This window comes from Gobio gobio (genome assembly GCF_949357685.1).
Source record: "Gobio gobio genome assembly, chromosome: 19".
NCBI classification, from domain to species: Eukaryota; Metazoa; Chordata; class Actinopteri; order Cypriniformes; family Gobionidae; genus Gobio; species Gobio gobio.
The window spans coordinates 27466819-27485232 of NC_137112.1; the positions used below are offsets into that span (position 1 = coordinate 27466819).

At 38.2% G+C, this 18414-nt stretch overlaps 2 protein-coding genes across 3 annotated transcripts; one reads left to right on the forward strand and one right to left on the reverse strand.

Annotated features, from left to right (window-relative positions):
- Window positions 1-286: 286 nt before the first annotated feature.
- arpc4l (actin related protein 2/3 complex, subunit 4, like) lies at window positions 287-9165 on the reverse strand. The gene is made up of 6 exons (XM_079844590.1): window positions 9066-9165; window positions 5070-5188; window positions 4870-4981; window positions 4694-4789; window positions 3364-3534; window positions 287-858 (listed from the first exon to the last, which is right to left on the reverse strand). The coding sequence occupies exons 1-6, from the start codon at window positions 9066-9068 to the stop codon at window positions 853-855; spliced, it is 507 nt and encodes a 168-aa protein (XP_079700716.1). The 5' UTR covers window positions 9069-9165; the 3' UTR covers window positions 287-852.
- A 240-nt stretch (window positions 9166-9405) lies between these two features.
- tada3l (transcriptional adaptor 3-like) lies at window positions 9406-18359 on the forward strand. 2 transcript variants are annotated; one of them, XM_079844591.1, is made up of 9 exons: window positions 9406-9813; window positions 10334-10567; window positions 10649-10899; window positions 12933-13038; window positions 13131-13263; window positions 13353-13456; window positions 13578-13678; window positions 16759-16950; window positions 17292-18359. In XM_079844591.1, the coding sequence occupies exons 2-9, from the start codon at window positions 10358-10360 to the stop codon at window positions 17482-17484; spliced, it is 1290 nt and encodes a 429-aa protein (XP_079700717.1). In that variant the 5' UTR covers window positions 9406-9813; window positions 10334-10357; the 3' UTR covers window positions 17485-18359. The 2 variants fall into 2 exon arrangements, with proteins under 2 accessions (XP_079700717.1, XP_079700718.1); XM_079844592.1 differs by lacking the exon at window positions 9406-9813 and adding an exon at window positions 10030-10207.
- The last annotated feature ends 55 nt before the right edge of the window (window positions 18360-18414 follow it).

The following is an 18414-nucleotide window of genomic DNA, read 5'->3' on the forward strand; positions in this document are numbered from 1 at the left end:
GATAGATCACAAAAGGACTTCTCTATTGATTACTAAGCATTTGAGGATCAATATCCACTTCCGTACTCAGTCTGGCTTTACGATTCTCATCAAATTTTATACACAGAATCCATGAGTAAAACAATTGACCTAGCAATGTAAGAACTTGGCTCAATACATGTTTCAGATGGCATTGTATAAGGAACAAACCTGATAAATAAGGACTAACAAAAACTGCAGAAATATTGATTAATATAAGTGGATTGAAAGCACAAGTGAATGCAATATAGAAATAAATCCAAAGAGGTACAGAAAGCACAATATATTTTTATTGAAATTTTGGTTGTTTTTACACAGTTTTTTTTTTTGTATAGTTATCTTATTGGAGTTTAGCTGTGTCAAAATTTGTCTTATTTTTTCCCTCATGATCTCTTTAACATTGAATTGATTGTAACAAAAATTAAGCACATGAGTACATGTATATAAAAGACAACAGAAGAAAAAAAAATACAGTCCAACAACAAGATTCCTGTGCCCATCAATATTAATTACAGGTAATACTTTTAAGGACCTGCCTTGACTGCGTGTTTTCTTTTCTTTTTTTTCTAACAACAGAAAACGAGAGTTATAAATTCTTGACTAAATGTACAATTGTTAATATCCATGGGCACAAGGAGCACCTTGAACAGAAGGCAAAGAGGACTGCATATAGTGCTGCAGGACTGGCCAGTTGTTCCTGTAGATCTTCTTGCTTGGATGCTAACTAATAAACTCTTTGCTCTGTGGAGATTTTAAAAACGTTGAATGTTTTTGTCCGCAGGAACCATAGCAACACCAATCTCTGATGGGTATTAGGAATGTAGACAAGCATCCTCAGAACTAGAACAGAACAAAAATATATAAAAAGAGTCAAATTAAAAATGACTTTCTATTCTTCTAAGCATGTTTGTAAAAAGATATTAGAGATGCACTGAACGACTGGCCAAAGACTGGAATCAGCCCCATGCTTGGCCCGGACCGGTAACAGTGCCGCACATAAAGCCGCCTCTCAAACAGCTTGTGAGTCGCAAGTACCAAATTGATTGGCTTACTGTGCTTAAACAGTCAAATACTCACAGAATTATGTTAAAATGCCCATATTGGCAACTATTCAGTTAAACATAGTCAATCTTGGAAGGTAAATGGTTGAGAAAGATAACATGTTGGGTAACAGTATATTGGATCTATGTATAAACTCTTAAAGTGACAGAAGCCTAATAAACCTGCTGCTGTCTATCATGTTAATCAAAAAACAAAATACAAAGAGAAAATCACTATGCTCTTGACTGAATAACTTTTGTAACTTTAAAGGGATCTAGTGTAGAGACATCACACACAGGAAGTGATGTCTCTACACTAGATCGTGTACATTGACCTTCTTTCCCGGAAGTGCTGCGCTTTCGGGGCTGTTGGACATGGTGTTGTATTTGAGGTAAAAAATGATATAAATACCGTTGGGTTTCTCTCAGAAACCGATCGTTTCGTGTCTTAAGACATTAATGTGTCGTCACGAGCCGCATGGATTAATTTGAAGTTGTCTGTGTATGTTTTTTTACCCTAATAGAATTAGACCCCATTGACATGCATTCTAAGAGTGACACACAGCAACGGTTGAGGTTAAAAAACTCCATTTGTGTTCTACTGAAGAAACAAAGACACCTACACCTTGGATGGCCTGGGGGTAAGCAGATAAATGTCAAATCCAGTCACGACTGCAAAGCCCTGCAAAGAGTGGTGCGCTTATCCGAGCGCATCTCAGGCTCAGCTCTCCCGTCTCTGCAGGACATCTACACCAAACGCTGCAGAGGTAGAGCTACCAAAATCATCAGAGACATAAATCACCCTGCAAACTCTCACTTCACCCTGCTGCCATCCGGTAAGCGCTTCCGTAGCCTGATGGCAAAGACTGAAAGACTCAGGAGGAGTTTCTTCCCCCAGGCCATCAGACTCCTGAACTCAGTCACGTGACTTCACTTCACCCCGCACACGCATAAACATCCAGTTTATACATTAACATTCACATACTGCCATTGCACTGCACTTTACGTTCCTATTGTTACTGTGTAACAACCTGTAATAAACCTGTTTGCACATCATACTCCTGTTTGCACATTATACTCCGATTTGCAATTATACCTATTGCATGCACATCATACTTCTCTATATATAAATATATATATATATATTTTATGTTAACCACTTATTTTTAAGTCTACAGTTTATCTCACTTATCATATCCACTTACTTTGTATTTTATATTTTTATTTTATTTTTTTATTTTTATCTTATTTCCTATTTTTATCTTACTTGATTTATTTATAACTCTACTTATGTTAATACTTTTTATTCTAATTTTATTCTATTTCTATTTTAATTTCCCTTGTGTTCTTGTAACTGTTATTTGCACTGTCCATGGAGCGGACCTGTTTACATTTCACTGCCAGTTGTATATTGTGTATATAACTGTGTATGTGACAAATAAAACTCTTGAATCTTGAAATTTTCATTTTTGGGTGAACTATCCCTTTAATTGTAAGCATTAATCTGTATTTAATTTTTACAATGAGGACTATCCAGTGTTGTTTTACATTTGAATACTTTAATTTCTGTAGTATTTCTGAAACCTGAAAAACTTAAAGCTGTGTTTATTTTATATCTCTCTTTATTCCATTGCATTTATTTGTGCTGTTGTTTGAAATTTGTTTGTTTGTTTTTATTTTATTACTGTCTTTTTACTTGTTTATTTATGAAAATAAAATGTTGCATTGAAGAAAAGTAGATTTTTGTTTGCATATGCTGTCAATTGTAGTTCTTTAAAGGTGCAGTGTGTGATTTTTAGCTGCATTTAGTGGTGAGGATTTTAATTGCACCCCCCCCCCCCCTCCCCCCTCCCCTCCCCCCTCCCCTCCCTTTCGGAGCACATAGAGAAGCTACGGTGGCCGACACAGGACAAAAATGTTGTCGTCGTCAGAGAGAATAGAGTAGCTAGCGCTCTGTAGAGCAGTTTGTCTGTGTAGGGCTACTGTAGAAACATGGCGGCGCAAAATGGCGATTTCACTGTACCCGCGGTGCATGTAGATAGAAATGGCTCATTCTAAGGTAATAAAAACATAACAGTTCATTATGTAAGGTCTTTATAGTCCACTGAAAACATAGTTATGTATATTATATTGCATTTCTGTCAATAGATCCTCATACTACACACTGAACCTTTAAAGAGAAAATCGGAAACTGCAAAAATCGGTATTGGCAGGTCACACTTGCGCAAAAGAAAAAAAAAACGGAATTGGCCAAGAAAATTGCAATCGGTGCATCTCTAAAAAATTTACAATATCTCAAACATACGTTCTTGAGGAATTCCTCTGCGACAATTCGGGCCCGAGCGTTGACCGACAGCTTCATCTCGCTGATCTCCTTGTCGATCTCCTCCATGAAATGGATGACAAAGTCCACCAGCTTGTGTTTATACATCTGTTCTGTGTGGAAGTTGGTGATGAGGAAGCTGATGTCATAGCCCTGAAAAGCACAAAAGAGGAAATGACAAGACGTGTTAAGATCCGTTTACACCAAGGACGATAACTATAAAAATATAGTCCTAAAAATAGTTCCCAAAATTAAAGAATAGCAGAGTTCACACCACAGCTATAATGACAACGATATAGAGAAACGAAATTGTTTGTATCATTTTCAGAACGATTTTATCTAGCTGATGAACGATAAAAACATTGACAGCCAATCAGAATCCATCCTGCTGTTTGATTTATTATGGGCAGCATATATCTGCTGCAAATGTGACCGGGTTCCCCTCTGTCCCAAAAACATATGCATATAACATGCTGTATATAGGTAGTTTACATGATTAGTAACATCAAAGTTAAGATATGCCTCTAATTTTAATAATTTAAACGTGTCTTTAAAGTTTGGGCAAAAACTTCTGGCAGCTTTAGTCTGGCAATGACACTTTGCCAGTTGTAACAAGTTGTTTATGCACATGTATATCTTCAAAATAGACTAGTTATACATTTACACTATGCTGAAAGCTCCTGTATGTGAACCTTTTGCAGATAAATACAAGTGCATTTTCGTTTACTATTGACACAAATCAATAAATAAATCATACTCAACTACGGTAATTAATAACCTATTATAGTAAACAACATTTCCTAGTTAGGCCTACTCTGTATACATTTTATGATGAATAGTATAATTAGTTATACATAATGTTTAAAATGCTTCTTGTGTTCATATATTTCATTATAAAATGGCTTAAGTACACTACCCTTCCTGAAATACAATTAATATTGTCATCATTCATTGATTTCATGTTAAACTAATATACAAATTCACTACCCTCTTTGAAATACAATAATCAGTAAAAAAGAATCATCAGATTAATCTGGAAAAATAAACATTAGATTAGTCGACTAATCGGAAAAGTAATCGATAGATTAATCAACAAAAAAATAGTCATTCGATGCAGCCCTACTTCACATACACAACATTATTTAGAATTTCAGAAATTATTCCATAACTTACATAAATAGCTTGATCTAAAGTTTTATCATGCAGAATTTGCCCCAAAGTCCTACATGACTCCACCAAAAAGACTTGACATGAGTGTTTGGTTTAATAAATTATATATTGCTTCATCCCTTGTTTGTAAAACAGATCTCACCTCAACAGGTTTCCTCCGCAGGATGAAGAAGTTCTCTGCTCGCATCATCATGAACCTCATAAATTTATGGCACAGGATCTTCTCAATCTCATCGGCCTAAGAAGACCATAAATATCTTTAGAAGATGATGACTAGAAAAATTCACTACATCTGTCTTCAGTAGTTCATCTTCATACCTGTTTGACACAAATGCTGACTCTCACTGAGTTTATAGACCCCTCGATCAGGACCTTCTCCTTTTCATTGCGGCTTATGACCACCGGCTGCAACAGAAGCTCTTTGCTGCTCCTGTATCGAAAGACATACATTGCACATGTTTAACAGTTAAAAACACATCATATATAGATGAGGACGTGGGGGTTTATAAGTTCCTCACCTAACCTCCACCTCAGGTTTGTTGTGTCGCTCCACCACCTGAGAGGAGAAGTTCTCCAGACACAGGGCTGCTTGAAGAGTGGCGCGCACCGCATTCAGGTAGGGTCGCAATGTTGCCGTCTACATATAAAAAATAGAATATGTAATTAAAGTCGGCAAGTTGCGGTCACCTTTTCTTTCCTACTGTGATCAGAAGTGTAGTGGTAAAAAAAGAGGTGGGTAAACTATAAATTCTGGGTGACCGCATCGTGGTCACGGTAAGGTGGACCACTGCCTAGCGTTGGTGTGTATCCTGATGATAGCTATTGTTCTCAGAGAGAACAAAAATATTTAAGAGAGATAGAGAGGGATGGCTTATATCCAGGGGTTCCAATGCAATGCACTTGTACATAATGATTAGATTTGGGATTATTTTCATAGTCGATTAATCTGTTGAATATTTTCTCAAGTAATCGATTAGTTGTTTGGTCTATAATATGTCCGAAAAATGTGGATCAGTGTTTCCCAAAAGCCTAGGATGACGTACTCAAATGTCTCGTTTTGTCCACAACTCAGTTTACTGTCACATATGAGAGAACACACTAGAACATATTCACATTAAACAAGCTGGAATCAAAGAATTTTACTTTTGTCTTAAAAAATTACTCAAGCCGACTAATCGATTATCAAAATAGTTGTCGATTACAGTTTTTGTCAATTGCTAATGAGGCAGGTGCAGATTAACGACAGAAGGATGAATTTGGTGCCACATATTTTAATTTAAAGAAAACTCAGTTTCTGTAATTAACAGAAGAAAGACAATATAAGTTGCACTGTAGTTTCCACAAGTGTAATGGCTGCCGACATTAACAGACGATTTTGCTAAACTAAAAAAACGATAAAACCAAATATTCTCCATTTGAACACAAAATACACTGCATCATTACAGCTTTTTTTACAGGGTTTCGACATGCTCTCTACATTAAACCAGCTGCCTGTGATTAATTAATATCACAACAATGTCCACGAGTTGTGAAACGAAAGTTTCTGCTTCTGTAGCTAGAGGTCTGTAAGAAAAACTACACTACCCACAGTCCTAAGCTTAACAGCGACGCCTCTGATTGGTCCAACTCGCTTACCATAGAAACGTTTACCGTACCCGCGAACGGCTGTAGCGATAACAATAACTAGCTAGCTGACTAGCAAAGGGAGCTTGTTGTCACAAACTTTCAGTGGTTTAAATACCAGAGAATGCATATAATTACATCCAGTTATTTATCTGATAATGTATCCTGAATTTTACTTGTAGGCCTACATTGGCTAATGGGAAAAGGAAGAGGTGACTTGTTGAGTCAGTGGCATGAATCTAACCGTGAACCAAATTAACCCCAAAAACATAAAGTTTAGTACTGTTTTCCGAGCTCACTCACTTTGGGCTTGTAGCCGAGCCCGTTTGCTGGCATTAGGAGGAGGGCTGCTGTCCTGACGGTGCTTAAAAAATTGCCGGATATCCATTTTTGGATCTTGGTTGCGTGTGGTTCATGAATGATTTGTTCATTTTGAACGAATCTTTAATATGACTCGGGACTACCGAGTTGTCTCAGAGAGTGATTCGTTCATTTTGTGTTAACCGCGCATGCGCATTACGCAACATATGGGTTCTGATTCTGAATCGACAGGTGAGATCCGAGTCTTTTGTTCTTCCTGTCAGTCCCATAGAGACGGAAAGAGAAAAGATTAGTTCATTTTGCTGAACGAGACTCAAAGATCTGAGTCAGTAAAATGATCCGAACTTCCCACTACTCACACTGACAGTTGCAGCGCAATATGAAAGACTTCGTCTAACTGTACAACAAACAACCAAAGAAAATGAACAATATGAAACTAAAACGACATAAGCTTAATTTTAAAATGGCTTAGGAACTGTAGGCTATTTAGAGGTGGATAAACTCAATTTAGAGGTGGATAAACCCACTTTGGAGGTGGGTAAACGCTATTTCCGAAATTTGGGAGGTGCGTAAATGGCGTTTACGTGCGTTTAGCCTCCACTACATCCCTGACTGTGATGCATATCTGAGTGGAACGTAGGGCTGTACAATTAATCGAAAAATAATCGAAACCGAAATTCAGAACCTCTAACCGACGTATTTTTCCCATGTTGGTTATTTCGGTTTTAGTCACGTGACTCTGCCCCGTCAGTCACATCAAGTGCAGTTTGCAGGCACACAGAGAGATGCAGGAGCGGTTATCTTTGTTTATAGATGCTCAGAATCACTATAGTAACTGCATGTTTTACACAGTTTATACAGTAAGTTAATTGCCGTTCTTCTTATAGCCTACGCGCTGCGACACACACACACACACACACACACACACACACACACACACAGACGGCGTGCGCAAGCCCCGAAGCCAGATCGCTTTCACTTTCGTCCTCATAAAGTTTGTCAAGTAAATGCGTTTAAAGGCTTGAACATTTAAAGCGATTGTGCACTATTCAAAAACTTATCTGTTCAGTGCTCAGCTTTTTTGTGTGACACAGAGAGCCGAGCCGTGTCGCGTCTCTGACAACGCGCGCGCGCGCCCTGAAGGCAGACCTCTTTCACCTGCGTCCTCACAAAGCTTTGTCATATGTATGTGTTTTAAGGCCTGCCAGTTTGAACATTGGAGCGATTTTAGACCATCATATGTGTATTATGTTGAACTAATGCCTGACATATTGTGACACACAAACACTCAGACAGAAGCTCGCACATCACGTAAAGATCACGCGCAGACACGCAGTGTCAACGCTGTCCTGTCACTAAAGTAAAGTCACTGAAGTAACTTAGAAACTCAACCATTATAGGCATATATTTTAATACCTTTGAAGTAAGTACAAACCACAGCTTCATAATGAATAGAGACGGTATGAGTAATTCACACACACAATCTCTCTCATTAATGCATTCAAATAAATGTAATGTAGGCCTACAGTGTTAATTTATCTGTATCTGATGTACAACAAGCAGAAATCTGCCCCCTAGACAATAACTGCTGAAAGTGAACGGTTTCCTTCAAGTATTTTAAAATCACAAAGAAATGCACTTTTTCATTAGAAAAAAAAATTCCACCTTTAATAGTAGAAAATATTTACAGTAAAAACCTTATCAGGAAAAAAAAAAAAGCAAAATAATCGTTCATTATTCATAATCGACGTAAAATGTTCAATTAATCAAGGTTTTTATTTTTGGTCAAATCGTTACAGCCCTAGTGGAACGGCTTCGCAAACAAGCACAAATGTATTGATCTGTCCATCTGAAACAGATTGGAGGGTTGTGATTTGCTACTGATGTGATGTCATGTGATTTACAGGTAGTCCCGCCCTCGCACCAATAAACACGTCACCACAGAAGAGAACTTGTCATTTCAAGTGGGAGGGGAAGTTATTTTGATGGAAGAAAACAAGTTAACATGAATTAAAATAATAATAATAATGTGCACGGATAAATAATTTATAATAAATACCGAAACATTCCTTTAAAAAAATGTCCATTTCGGTTTCATGGCAACACTTCATTTTATAACAATTTTATAATCATTAACACAGAAACGTGATTGTCCGTGGGTGGAAGAGCTGGTTTGTGCTTGGCCACTCCATTGAGCTCGAGTCAGTCATTTAGGTCCTGAAGTGTCAATCATCTGCCTCAACATCACTTATTAATAACTACTGGTTGTTCTAAATACACTGAACACGTGTCATTTATTAAACATTTTATCTAAACAGTGTAATGTGCATTTCAAAACGTGCATTTATTGTTTTGATTCTGCCAAAAAGAGCCTTTGCCTGCAAAATCACTGACGTTAGCCAGCTAGCATATACCAAGACACACTAACATCACTCGATCAAATAAACCAAAACATTCACTGCTGTGATCGCTAGCAATTATTTTAAGGACATGCTGATTATTATGTCATTTGGCAGACAGCGCTGTAATAAAAAAATCTTAGCAACTTGCTAGAAATGTAAATCTCTTACCATTTTATATGAGGTCTGTGGAGGAAGACGGAAGTCCGCACGCCACGCCTAGAGATGAGAAAACACGCCTCCATTGCGTTCTCACACTTCCGTATTATATCTAATAGAAGTGCAAATCAGTTTAATTATCATACGCTCATGATTTAAATATACACGAGTGAATGGTGGGTGATTAAATAAATGTTCATACAAATACAAGTTCTTATGTTTCTAATTTAAGAAACTATGAAATTGAACGAAAACTGTAACAACACCAAAACGGCCGTGCACGTAACACATCTATTCTTATATTTACGGCCAAGCCAAGTAGCAATCTTACCTTGATTCGCTTTTTCTTCCTTATATGGCAAATACCACGACAGGTCAAATACATTACAATCAAAGACGCGTTTGTCTACAAATATTACTGTGCAGAAACAAACATTATCTCTTTTGTGGTTTTAACAGCGCGTGAGTCTCTAAAAAAGATAATCATTTTTTTTTTCCACTGCTTGGACGCGCTTCAGTCAGGAATGTACCATTCCATGCGTTTTGGACGTTAACTGTCAAGTTGGAACATTTATCTGGTCTTAAATAATTATTTTGCTGATAGTACATACAAATTGGTCTAGATATGTAAAAAAAATACACGTCGATCATACTAACGTACCTTTAATACAAATTATTGTTATTAAAATTGAATCGGCGAACGTTCTCCCACCGTGCAAAGATAATGGTTTAGTCAGTAATGGATGCCCCTTTATCGGAGGTAAACAATGATATTTTATGAATAAATGCTTTGTATGACTTCGGGTTATCCTCCTGTTTTGACTTTTAACATATTTTTTATTGTCATTACAAGCCTTTTTATTGCAAGCAATGTGCATATTTATTGATACTGGTTCCCTAAGGTTTGAACAGCATGCAACTGAATTAGCATGTAGCCGTTAGCTTACAGTGGCTGGCTCTTAGACTGCTCTCATATATGGTGATCAATATTGCATAACAGAGTGAGCGTGAATACAGGGGGGCAATACATTCAAGATTGGCATTGTCACAGATAAAACCTTATGAATAACATCTACAGCAGTCCATATCTAGCATTATCTCTTTGTGTAGATGTTTACTAGCAACACAAGACTGTATATGTATTAGTTTAGGAGGTAAAGGCATACCTCCTAAACTAATACATATACAGTCTTGTGTTTCTCATTAATAGTTAGGAATTAATCAAACCTCTTTGCATAGCTTGCACAACCCTGACTTTATTTGTACCCCTTTTTTTCCAGATATAGGTTCCTGTTAATGAGAAGATGAGTGAACTGAAGGACTGTCCCCCTCTGAAGTACTATGACTTCAAACCTGTGGACCATGTGAAAGTGTGTCCACGCTACACCGCAGTACTCAGCCGCTCAGAAGATGATGGCATTGGCATTGAAGAGCTTGACACGCTTCAGCTGGAGCTGGAAACTCTCCTGTCCTCTGCGAGCCGACGTCTCAGGGCGCTGGAAGAACAGAGACAGGTGAAAAGTCATGTTTTTCTATTTGTCTTTCTCCCACCTATTCTCATGTCTAAAGTTATTTATGTTTTCTCTCTGAAACAGATTCTTACAGACTGGCAGGACAAAAAAGGGGACAAAAGGTTTCTGAAGTTAGGCAAGGATCCAGATCTCGCAGCCTCTTCTCGCCATTCCAAGCCCAAAAAACAGAAGCTTGATGGAAAAGGAAGTCATGGCCCTGGACCTGGGCCAGGTAGACCAAAGTCTAAGAACATACAGACAAAGGTTCAGGACTTTGAATTTGAAGTGGACCCCCAAGATATACCCCGCAATCCTAAAAATGATGCACCCAACAGGTTTGTTAATACTGAATTTTTTGTCTGTGATGCGCTTGATATTTATATTCATTTAAACCAGATTTAGGATCAAATCAGATTTGTTTACCGGCAGAAACCCTTGGTATTAAATTAAATCAAATTTGATGCTTTTACTGATTTCAGAGGAGAAATATTAAGTTATCAGTATACAGTTGAAGATTTTGATCTAATTATTTAAACACAAATTCAAGCATAAACTTTGAAATCAGGAAGGATACATTAAATTGGTAAAAAATGACAGACATTTATGATCTTACAAAGATTTCGCTCCTGAATCAGTGATGTTCTTTTCAACTTTCTATTTATTAAAGAACCCTAAAATAACATGATTTCAACAAAATACTGATAAATATATAAAATATATTAATAATAAAAATATTAAAAACAATATTATTGATAAGCAGCACAACTGTAGAGCAGCAAATCAGCATATTAGAATGATTTCTGAAGGATCATATGACACCGAAGAGTAAACTAATGATGACTAGAGAAAATTCAGCTTCTCCATCACAGGAATAAATTACATTTTAAAATATATTAAAATAGAAAAGTTATTTTAAATTATAATAATGTTTCACAATATTACTGTTGTACTGTATTTTTGATCAAAGAAATTCAGCCTTGGTGAGCATTTTAAGGGCAGGACACACCAGGTCGGCCATCATTGGGATGTTTTTTGAGTGTGCGTCTGTTTCATTTTTTCTGTGTGTTCCATGTGGTTGGCGCTAGTCGGATGCCGTCTGTGTTTTTAAGGCCTATTCATAGTTTTCAATCACGTGACTGTCACGGAGCCCTGGAGGGCAAAACAGCCATAGAACTGCAGCACAAGCCTGTCAAATTTCCATCTTTAAAACAAAAATATGTAAACAAGATGCACTTGTGATCCATAAACAGCACCTGCTGCAGTATTTCAATCACTAAAAACAGCGGGACGGTTTTAAACCACTTAACGTGAAAAACATTTATAGGGTGAGTGGCACTAATAAGGATTAAATTAAGCAAAGTTTAACGCTAATCAAGGATTTGTTGATCTTGGTTTTATTTTAAATCGAGTTGTGTTGCACCACTTGATTTTAAACACAGATTAACCATGTAGAAAGACCGTTAGAATTAAAGGGCTGATTGGGATGAACCGACACCAGGGCTAAAGAATTCTTATTAGTACAACCCACCCTTAAAATGCCTTAATGTACTGTGATATTAAAAGATTAAATTCAGTTTACACCTGATGTATACTATATAGGCAAGTAGATATGAACGCAACGTGTTTTCTTTATAATGGTTTTTGAGAAAAATGTGTTGCATTAATATTCTGTGGTCATTTGCTTGCCTGTACAAAGTATGCAACATCAATAAGGTGTATATTGAATTTGGTCTTTTAATATCACTGTCTTACTAGATAAAAACTTATTACAAACCTGGGAAAAATGACTGGCGGGCAATAGAGGAAAGCCTTGTTTTGTCTTCCAGGTGGGCGTTCCTATAATGGTGTGACATCGTGTGAAAACTATGAATTAAACATTGAATCAGCGTTGGGCCGTCGGTGAGAGAGAGAACTCTGATTGGCTGTTCAGCTTAGCGCACAAGTCCGTGCACAAGAATAAAAGCAAGCAAAGAAGTCAAGACGGTACAGACAGTCTTACCTGAGCATTCGAATGAACAAGTATTTTCATAATAACATGAGCTGACTAGAAATAATAAAGAATGTAATTAGCATGTTTACATTTGTACATCTGCAGTCCTAGTTTTGGTTTCCCCTTTTGAATGACGTAAATAGACTATTGATACCTTATGATATAGACAGATATTTACTTGTGCGCAGACGCAGAACGCACATGCTAGTTGACAGTCGCCTTTAGTCCTTTTGGTGTGTTCAAGCGCAGCTTTTTGGCAGAGACGCAGCAGACAAGAGGCGACAACACAGTCATCTTTGACGTCAGCTTGGTGTGTCCTGGCTTTTAAAAAAACTCCAACTTTTGAATGGTGGTGTATATTTTATGTGTTTAAAACAGATTCTGGGCCTCAGTGGAGCCTTACTGTGCAGACATCACAAATGAAGAGATCAGAGTTCTGGAAGAGCTGCTCAAACCCCCTGACGATGAAGCAGAGTACTACAAGGTAAAGATCTTTTACAAACCACTTCCTGCTCTCATTCCTTTCCTTCAGCTGATTCTTCACTTCTGAGCTCTGACTGGGGGTTTTCCTTGCAGATCCCAGCTCTCGGAAAGCACTATTCCCAACGCTGGGCTCAAGAGGACCTGTTAGAAGAGCAAAGAGAGGGAGCAAGAGCCAATGACAAGAAGAAAAGCATGATGGGTCCTCTTTCTGAACTAGATGCTAAAGGTAACCGTGTCATTAAAGATCTTGATTACGGTTGCAGCATTGAATTTTTTACATGTTTCTTTTATCCTGTACTATTCTTATTTGTGTAGATGTAGACGCCCTACTGAAGAAATCAGAGTCTCAGCATGAACCTCCTGACGACGGCTGTCCCTTTGGCCCTCTCACTCAGCGGCTTCTACAAGCGCTCGTTGAGGTCAGTGACTCATCATTAAAATAAGTATTTAAAATTATGTTGTGCAACATTTAGTCAGTTTTGTTACAGCTCAGTTTATATTCGTGGTTTATTTCAGTCAAATCCTTTTTCATGCATGTAGGAAAACATCATATCTCCTATGGAGGATTCCCCTATTCCAGACATTCCAGGGAAGGATGATGGGGCTGGCACGTCACCTCGTAGCCAGGGTAAAGCCTTCAGGTAAAAAACAAAAATAACATTAAAAACCTTTAGAACAATTTAAATGTCTTTACTGTCACTTTTTATTCAATTTAGTGTGTATTCACTAAATAAAAGTGTTAATTTTTCTAAACATCCTACTGGCCTAAAACATTTGAACAGTTGTTTTAACATCTCATTCTGACACTCTAAACCATTCTGTGGTGCTCTGTCGAAACTGTATCTCAGTCGAACGCATCTCATGCAAACTGAAATGAAACCATAATTTGAATATACTACCGGGTTTCTACTGATCCAAAGCCTAATGCTAAATCACTGAAGTTACCCTTTAACTAGTTGTTCAGCCAGCCAATAGTAAAGCTGCACGATTAGAAGAACACGTTCTCGGATCAAACACCCATGCGATCTTATTCATAAATGTCTACGATTCGCCTGTGTCATACCAGAGCACTCAAATCTTTGTTTGCGCTTCAATGTACTGACCCAGAGAGCAGTTGTCATGTATAGGTTTGAAACAGCTTCACAAACAGTCTTTTCAACCACACAAAACCGTTATTTCTGTCTTAATGAAATTCAATTCAAATGATCGCAGAAGTACTGGGATAAAGTTTATTGGTCAGATATAAGCACTGAGGCTACGGTAGTGATCAAAATATAGCAAATCTTTTGAAAGTACACTATCTTGCCACAAGTTTGGGATGCCTGCATGCACATTAACTTTACCGACATCCCATTCTTAATCAGTAGGATTTAATATGGAGTTGGTCCACCTTTTGCAGCTATAACATCTTCAACTCTTCTGGGAAGGCTTTCCACAAAGTTTTGGAGTGTGTTTATGGGAATTTTTGACCATTCTTCTAGAAGCGCATGTGTGAGGTCAGGCACTGATGTTGGACGAGAAGGCCTGGCTCGCAGTCTCCGCTCTAATTCATCCCAAAGGTGTTCAATCGGGTTGAGGTCAAGACTCTGTGCCGCCCAGTCAAGTTCCTCCACACCAAACTCGCCCATGTCTTTATGGACCTTGCTTTGTGCACTGGTGCACAGAACAGGAAGGGGCCCTCCCCAAACTGTTCCCACAAAGTTGGGAGCCTGTAATGGTCCAAAATGTCCTGGTATGCTGAAGCATTAAAGGGTTAGTTCACCCAAAAATGAAAATTCTGTCATTAATTACTCACCCTCATGTCGTTCGACACCCGTAAGACCTCCGTTCATCTTCGGAACACAAATGAAGATATTTTTGTTGAAAGCTGATGGCTGAGAAAGGCTTCAGATAGGCCTCCATTGGCATTCAGTACATTTACACTCCCAAGACCCATAAAAGGCACTTAAAACGTCATTACAAAGTCCATCTCACCACAGTGACTCTACAATAATTTTACGATGCGACGACAATAGTTTTTGTGCGCCAAAAAAAATCTACATAACGACTTTATTCAACCTCTTCTTGTCTTCCGCGTGTGCCTCCACGACGCATGCGCGGGAATATGACGTAGCGCCGGCGTTCAGGAATCCATGAAATGCACACTTTAACCTCATTTTGAGAACTACGCCTAGACCTAAAGCACGATCAATGTAGAATTCAACAGCTTAGATACACGCGTCTTCCTCTGCTTGTAAACAAATCGCTTCTGGGTCATGTGTCCGAACGCCGGATCTGCGTCATATTCTCGCGCATGCGTCGTGAAAGCACACACGGAAGACAAGAACAAGTTGGATAAAGGTGTTATTTTGATTTTTTTTTGCGCACAAAAACTATTGTCGTCGCATCGTAAAATTATTGTAGAGTCACTGTGGTGAGATGGACTTTGTAACGACGTTTTAAGTGCCTTTTATGGGTCTTGGGAGTGTAAATGTACTGAATGCCAATGGAGGCCTATCTGAAGCCTTTCTCAGCCATCAGCTTTCAACAAAAATATCTTCAGGGTGAGTAATTAATGACAATTTTCATTTTTGGGTGAACTAACCCTTTAAGAGTTCCTTTCACTGGAACTAAGGGGCCAAGCCCAACCCCTGAAAACAACCCCACACCATAATCTTTACACTTGGCACAATGCAGTCAGACAAATACCGTTCTCCTGGCGTCCATCGGATTTCCAGACAGAAGCGTGATTCCTCACTCCAGAGAAAACATCTCCACTGCTCTAGCTTTACACCACTGCATCCGACGCTTTGCATTGCACTTGGTGATGTAAGGCTTGGATGCAGCTGCTCGGCCATGGAAACCCATTCCATGAAGCTCTCTACGCACTGTTCTTGAGCTAATCTGAAGGCCACATGAACTTTGGAGGTCTGTAGCTATTGACCGCAGAAAGTTGGTGAAAGCATGTGCTGACCCCGCTCTGTAATATTACGTGGCCTTTGGCCTACCATTTCGTGGCTGAGTTGCTGTTGTTCCCAATTGGTTCCACTTTGTCATAATACCACTAAAAGTTGACTGTAGAATATTTAGTAGTGAGGACATTTCATGAATGGATTTATTGCACTGGTTGCAACCTATCATGGTACCACACTTGAATTCACTGAGCTCCTGAGAGCGACCCATTCTTTCACAAATGATTGTAGGAGCGTCTGCATGCCTAGGTGCTTGATTTTATACACCTTTGGCCATAGAAATGATTGGAACACCTGAATTCATTGATTTGGAGGGGTGTCCCAATACTTTTGGCAATATAGTGCAACTTGACGCTTCAAATAACAATGGTTTACACAACAATGGTAATTTATGTTATTTTATTAAGAACTAGTTTGTTCAGAATCATGAAAAGTTCTAACCAGATTAGTGTTTTTTCATTGACCTTGACATTTAAACTGGACATTTGTTCCTGGGGAAACAACTGTGGATTTGGGAATTGGTCGGATGGTGAAAAGTGTACATGAACTAGATACCAAGATATTAGCTATTGGTTAAGATTACTCAATAGCCTCCATGGCCTGGGTGACATAATCCAAAATTGAAAGTTGTTTCAGAGGTAGAGAAGGCAATTACATTTTTGATTAATGGTTATAAAAACAAAAAAATTGAATAACAATGTGATGAATCGTGCACAATAATAAGGTATACAGAACTTTAATTTTGTCTTTTCTCATTCTGTTTTCCCCAGTGTGCCTCACACACGCTCTCTGGAGGCTCGCATAAGAGAGGAGCTGGTGTCTCAGGGTCTGCTGGACTCAGATGAGAGGCAAGGTGTCGGAGGAGAATCTGAAGACGAGGTGCTGGCTGAGCTGCAGAAAAGACAGGCTGAACTCAAAGCTCTGACTGCCCACAACCGCTCACGCAAGCAGGAGCTGCTCAAGTGAGTCTCATCGAAAGAGCCTCAGATCCAGATCAAGAATGCCATCAGCACAAGATGAAGTCTGGCTCATGAAAATAAGCCTGTAATCTTTCAAAAAGTTAGAGGGAGCAGTCTGATGTGACAAGTCATGATTTTCTTTTCCATAGTTTTATTTAGATGACAACTTTGAGAACCGTATTGAAGCAGCCGGCTGTGTATTTTTAGATGTACCTGAATTGTGAATGAGGATTTTAAGTAGAAATATCTTTTAGTCGTTTTTTTCCCACATATGCATTGTGAAATACCAGGTTTAAAGTGATTATCAGGAAAGTCACCTTTCTCTTTTCACCCTGTTCATGCAGATTGGCACGGGAAGAGATGCGAAAACAAGAGCTTCGACAGCGGGTTCGAGTGGCTGATAATGAGGTCATGGAGGCCTTCCGTCGCATCATGGCAGCCAGGCAAAAGAAACGCACTCCAACAAAAAAAGAGAAAGATCAGGCGTGGAAAGCTTTAAAAGAGAGAGAAAGTATTCTCAAACTCCTAGATGGATAAATGTGACTGGCAGCTATAATGTGGTGTTTTCTCTTTCATGTTTGTTGGCTATGGACACTTCATTCAAACAACTTGAAGAACATGTAAATGAACGGTTAATATAATTGTTCATATGCTATGACTACTCTATATCCAAAATAAGACCTGACATGGGTAGTTGTGATGAATAAAGGTGTTTGACACTATGGATTTCAAGTGCCACTGACTTGACATTGTTGAATGCAGAAGTATGGCACCTTGAGTTTACTAATTTTTTTTTGTCTCTGTACAGTTCCAAATGAACTGCATAAAAGAATGGTTTGATATTGTGAACGCGACAGTTCTCCCAAAAATGAAAATGCTGTTGTTATTTACTCTACCTCATGTCGGTCTAAACCTGGTTGACTTTCTGCTTTGGAACATAAAGGCAAATATTTTTTAGAAAAATGTAGGTTACCAAAAAGTTTTTGTAACAATTGACTTTCGTTGTATGGACACAAACAGTGAGACAGTTCTCAAAAATTATTTTGTGTTCCACAGAAGAAAAGTCATACAGGTTTGGAATGACATGAGGGTGAGTAAAAGATGACAGAATTTTCATCTTTGGTCTCTTTAAAGCTGTTGTCATAGTGTTGATAGTATTTTGTTACTACATGGGATGGAGAAAGAACGTTATTTTTGAGTTTTTATATGAGTAAAAGGAAATAAAGCTTGTATAATTGTATTGTAAGTGGAAATATCAGCGTTTGTAAATTCATGCTTATCATTTATTTCAGTTCACGTTGAATTTAGTCGTATGTATCTGGCATTTTATAAACTAATTCTAAACGTTGCTGTTGCATGTATGTATGTGTGTGTGTGTGTGTTTGAAAATAAAAACGAAATCTTGGTTAATTATTAGAGTAGTGTTCATTTAACAGATTCTCTATTCTGTGTATGCAAAGCATTGAT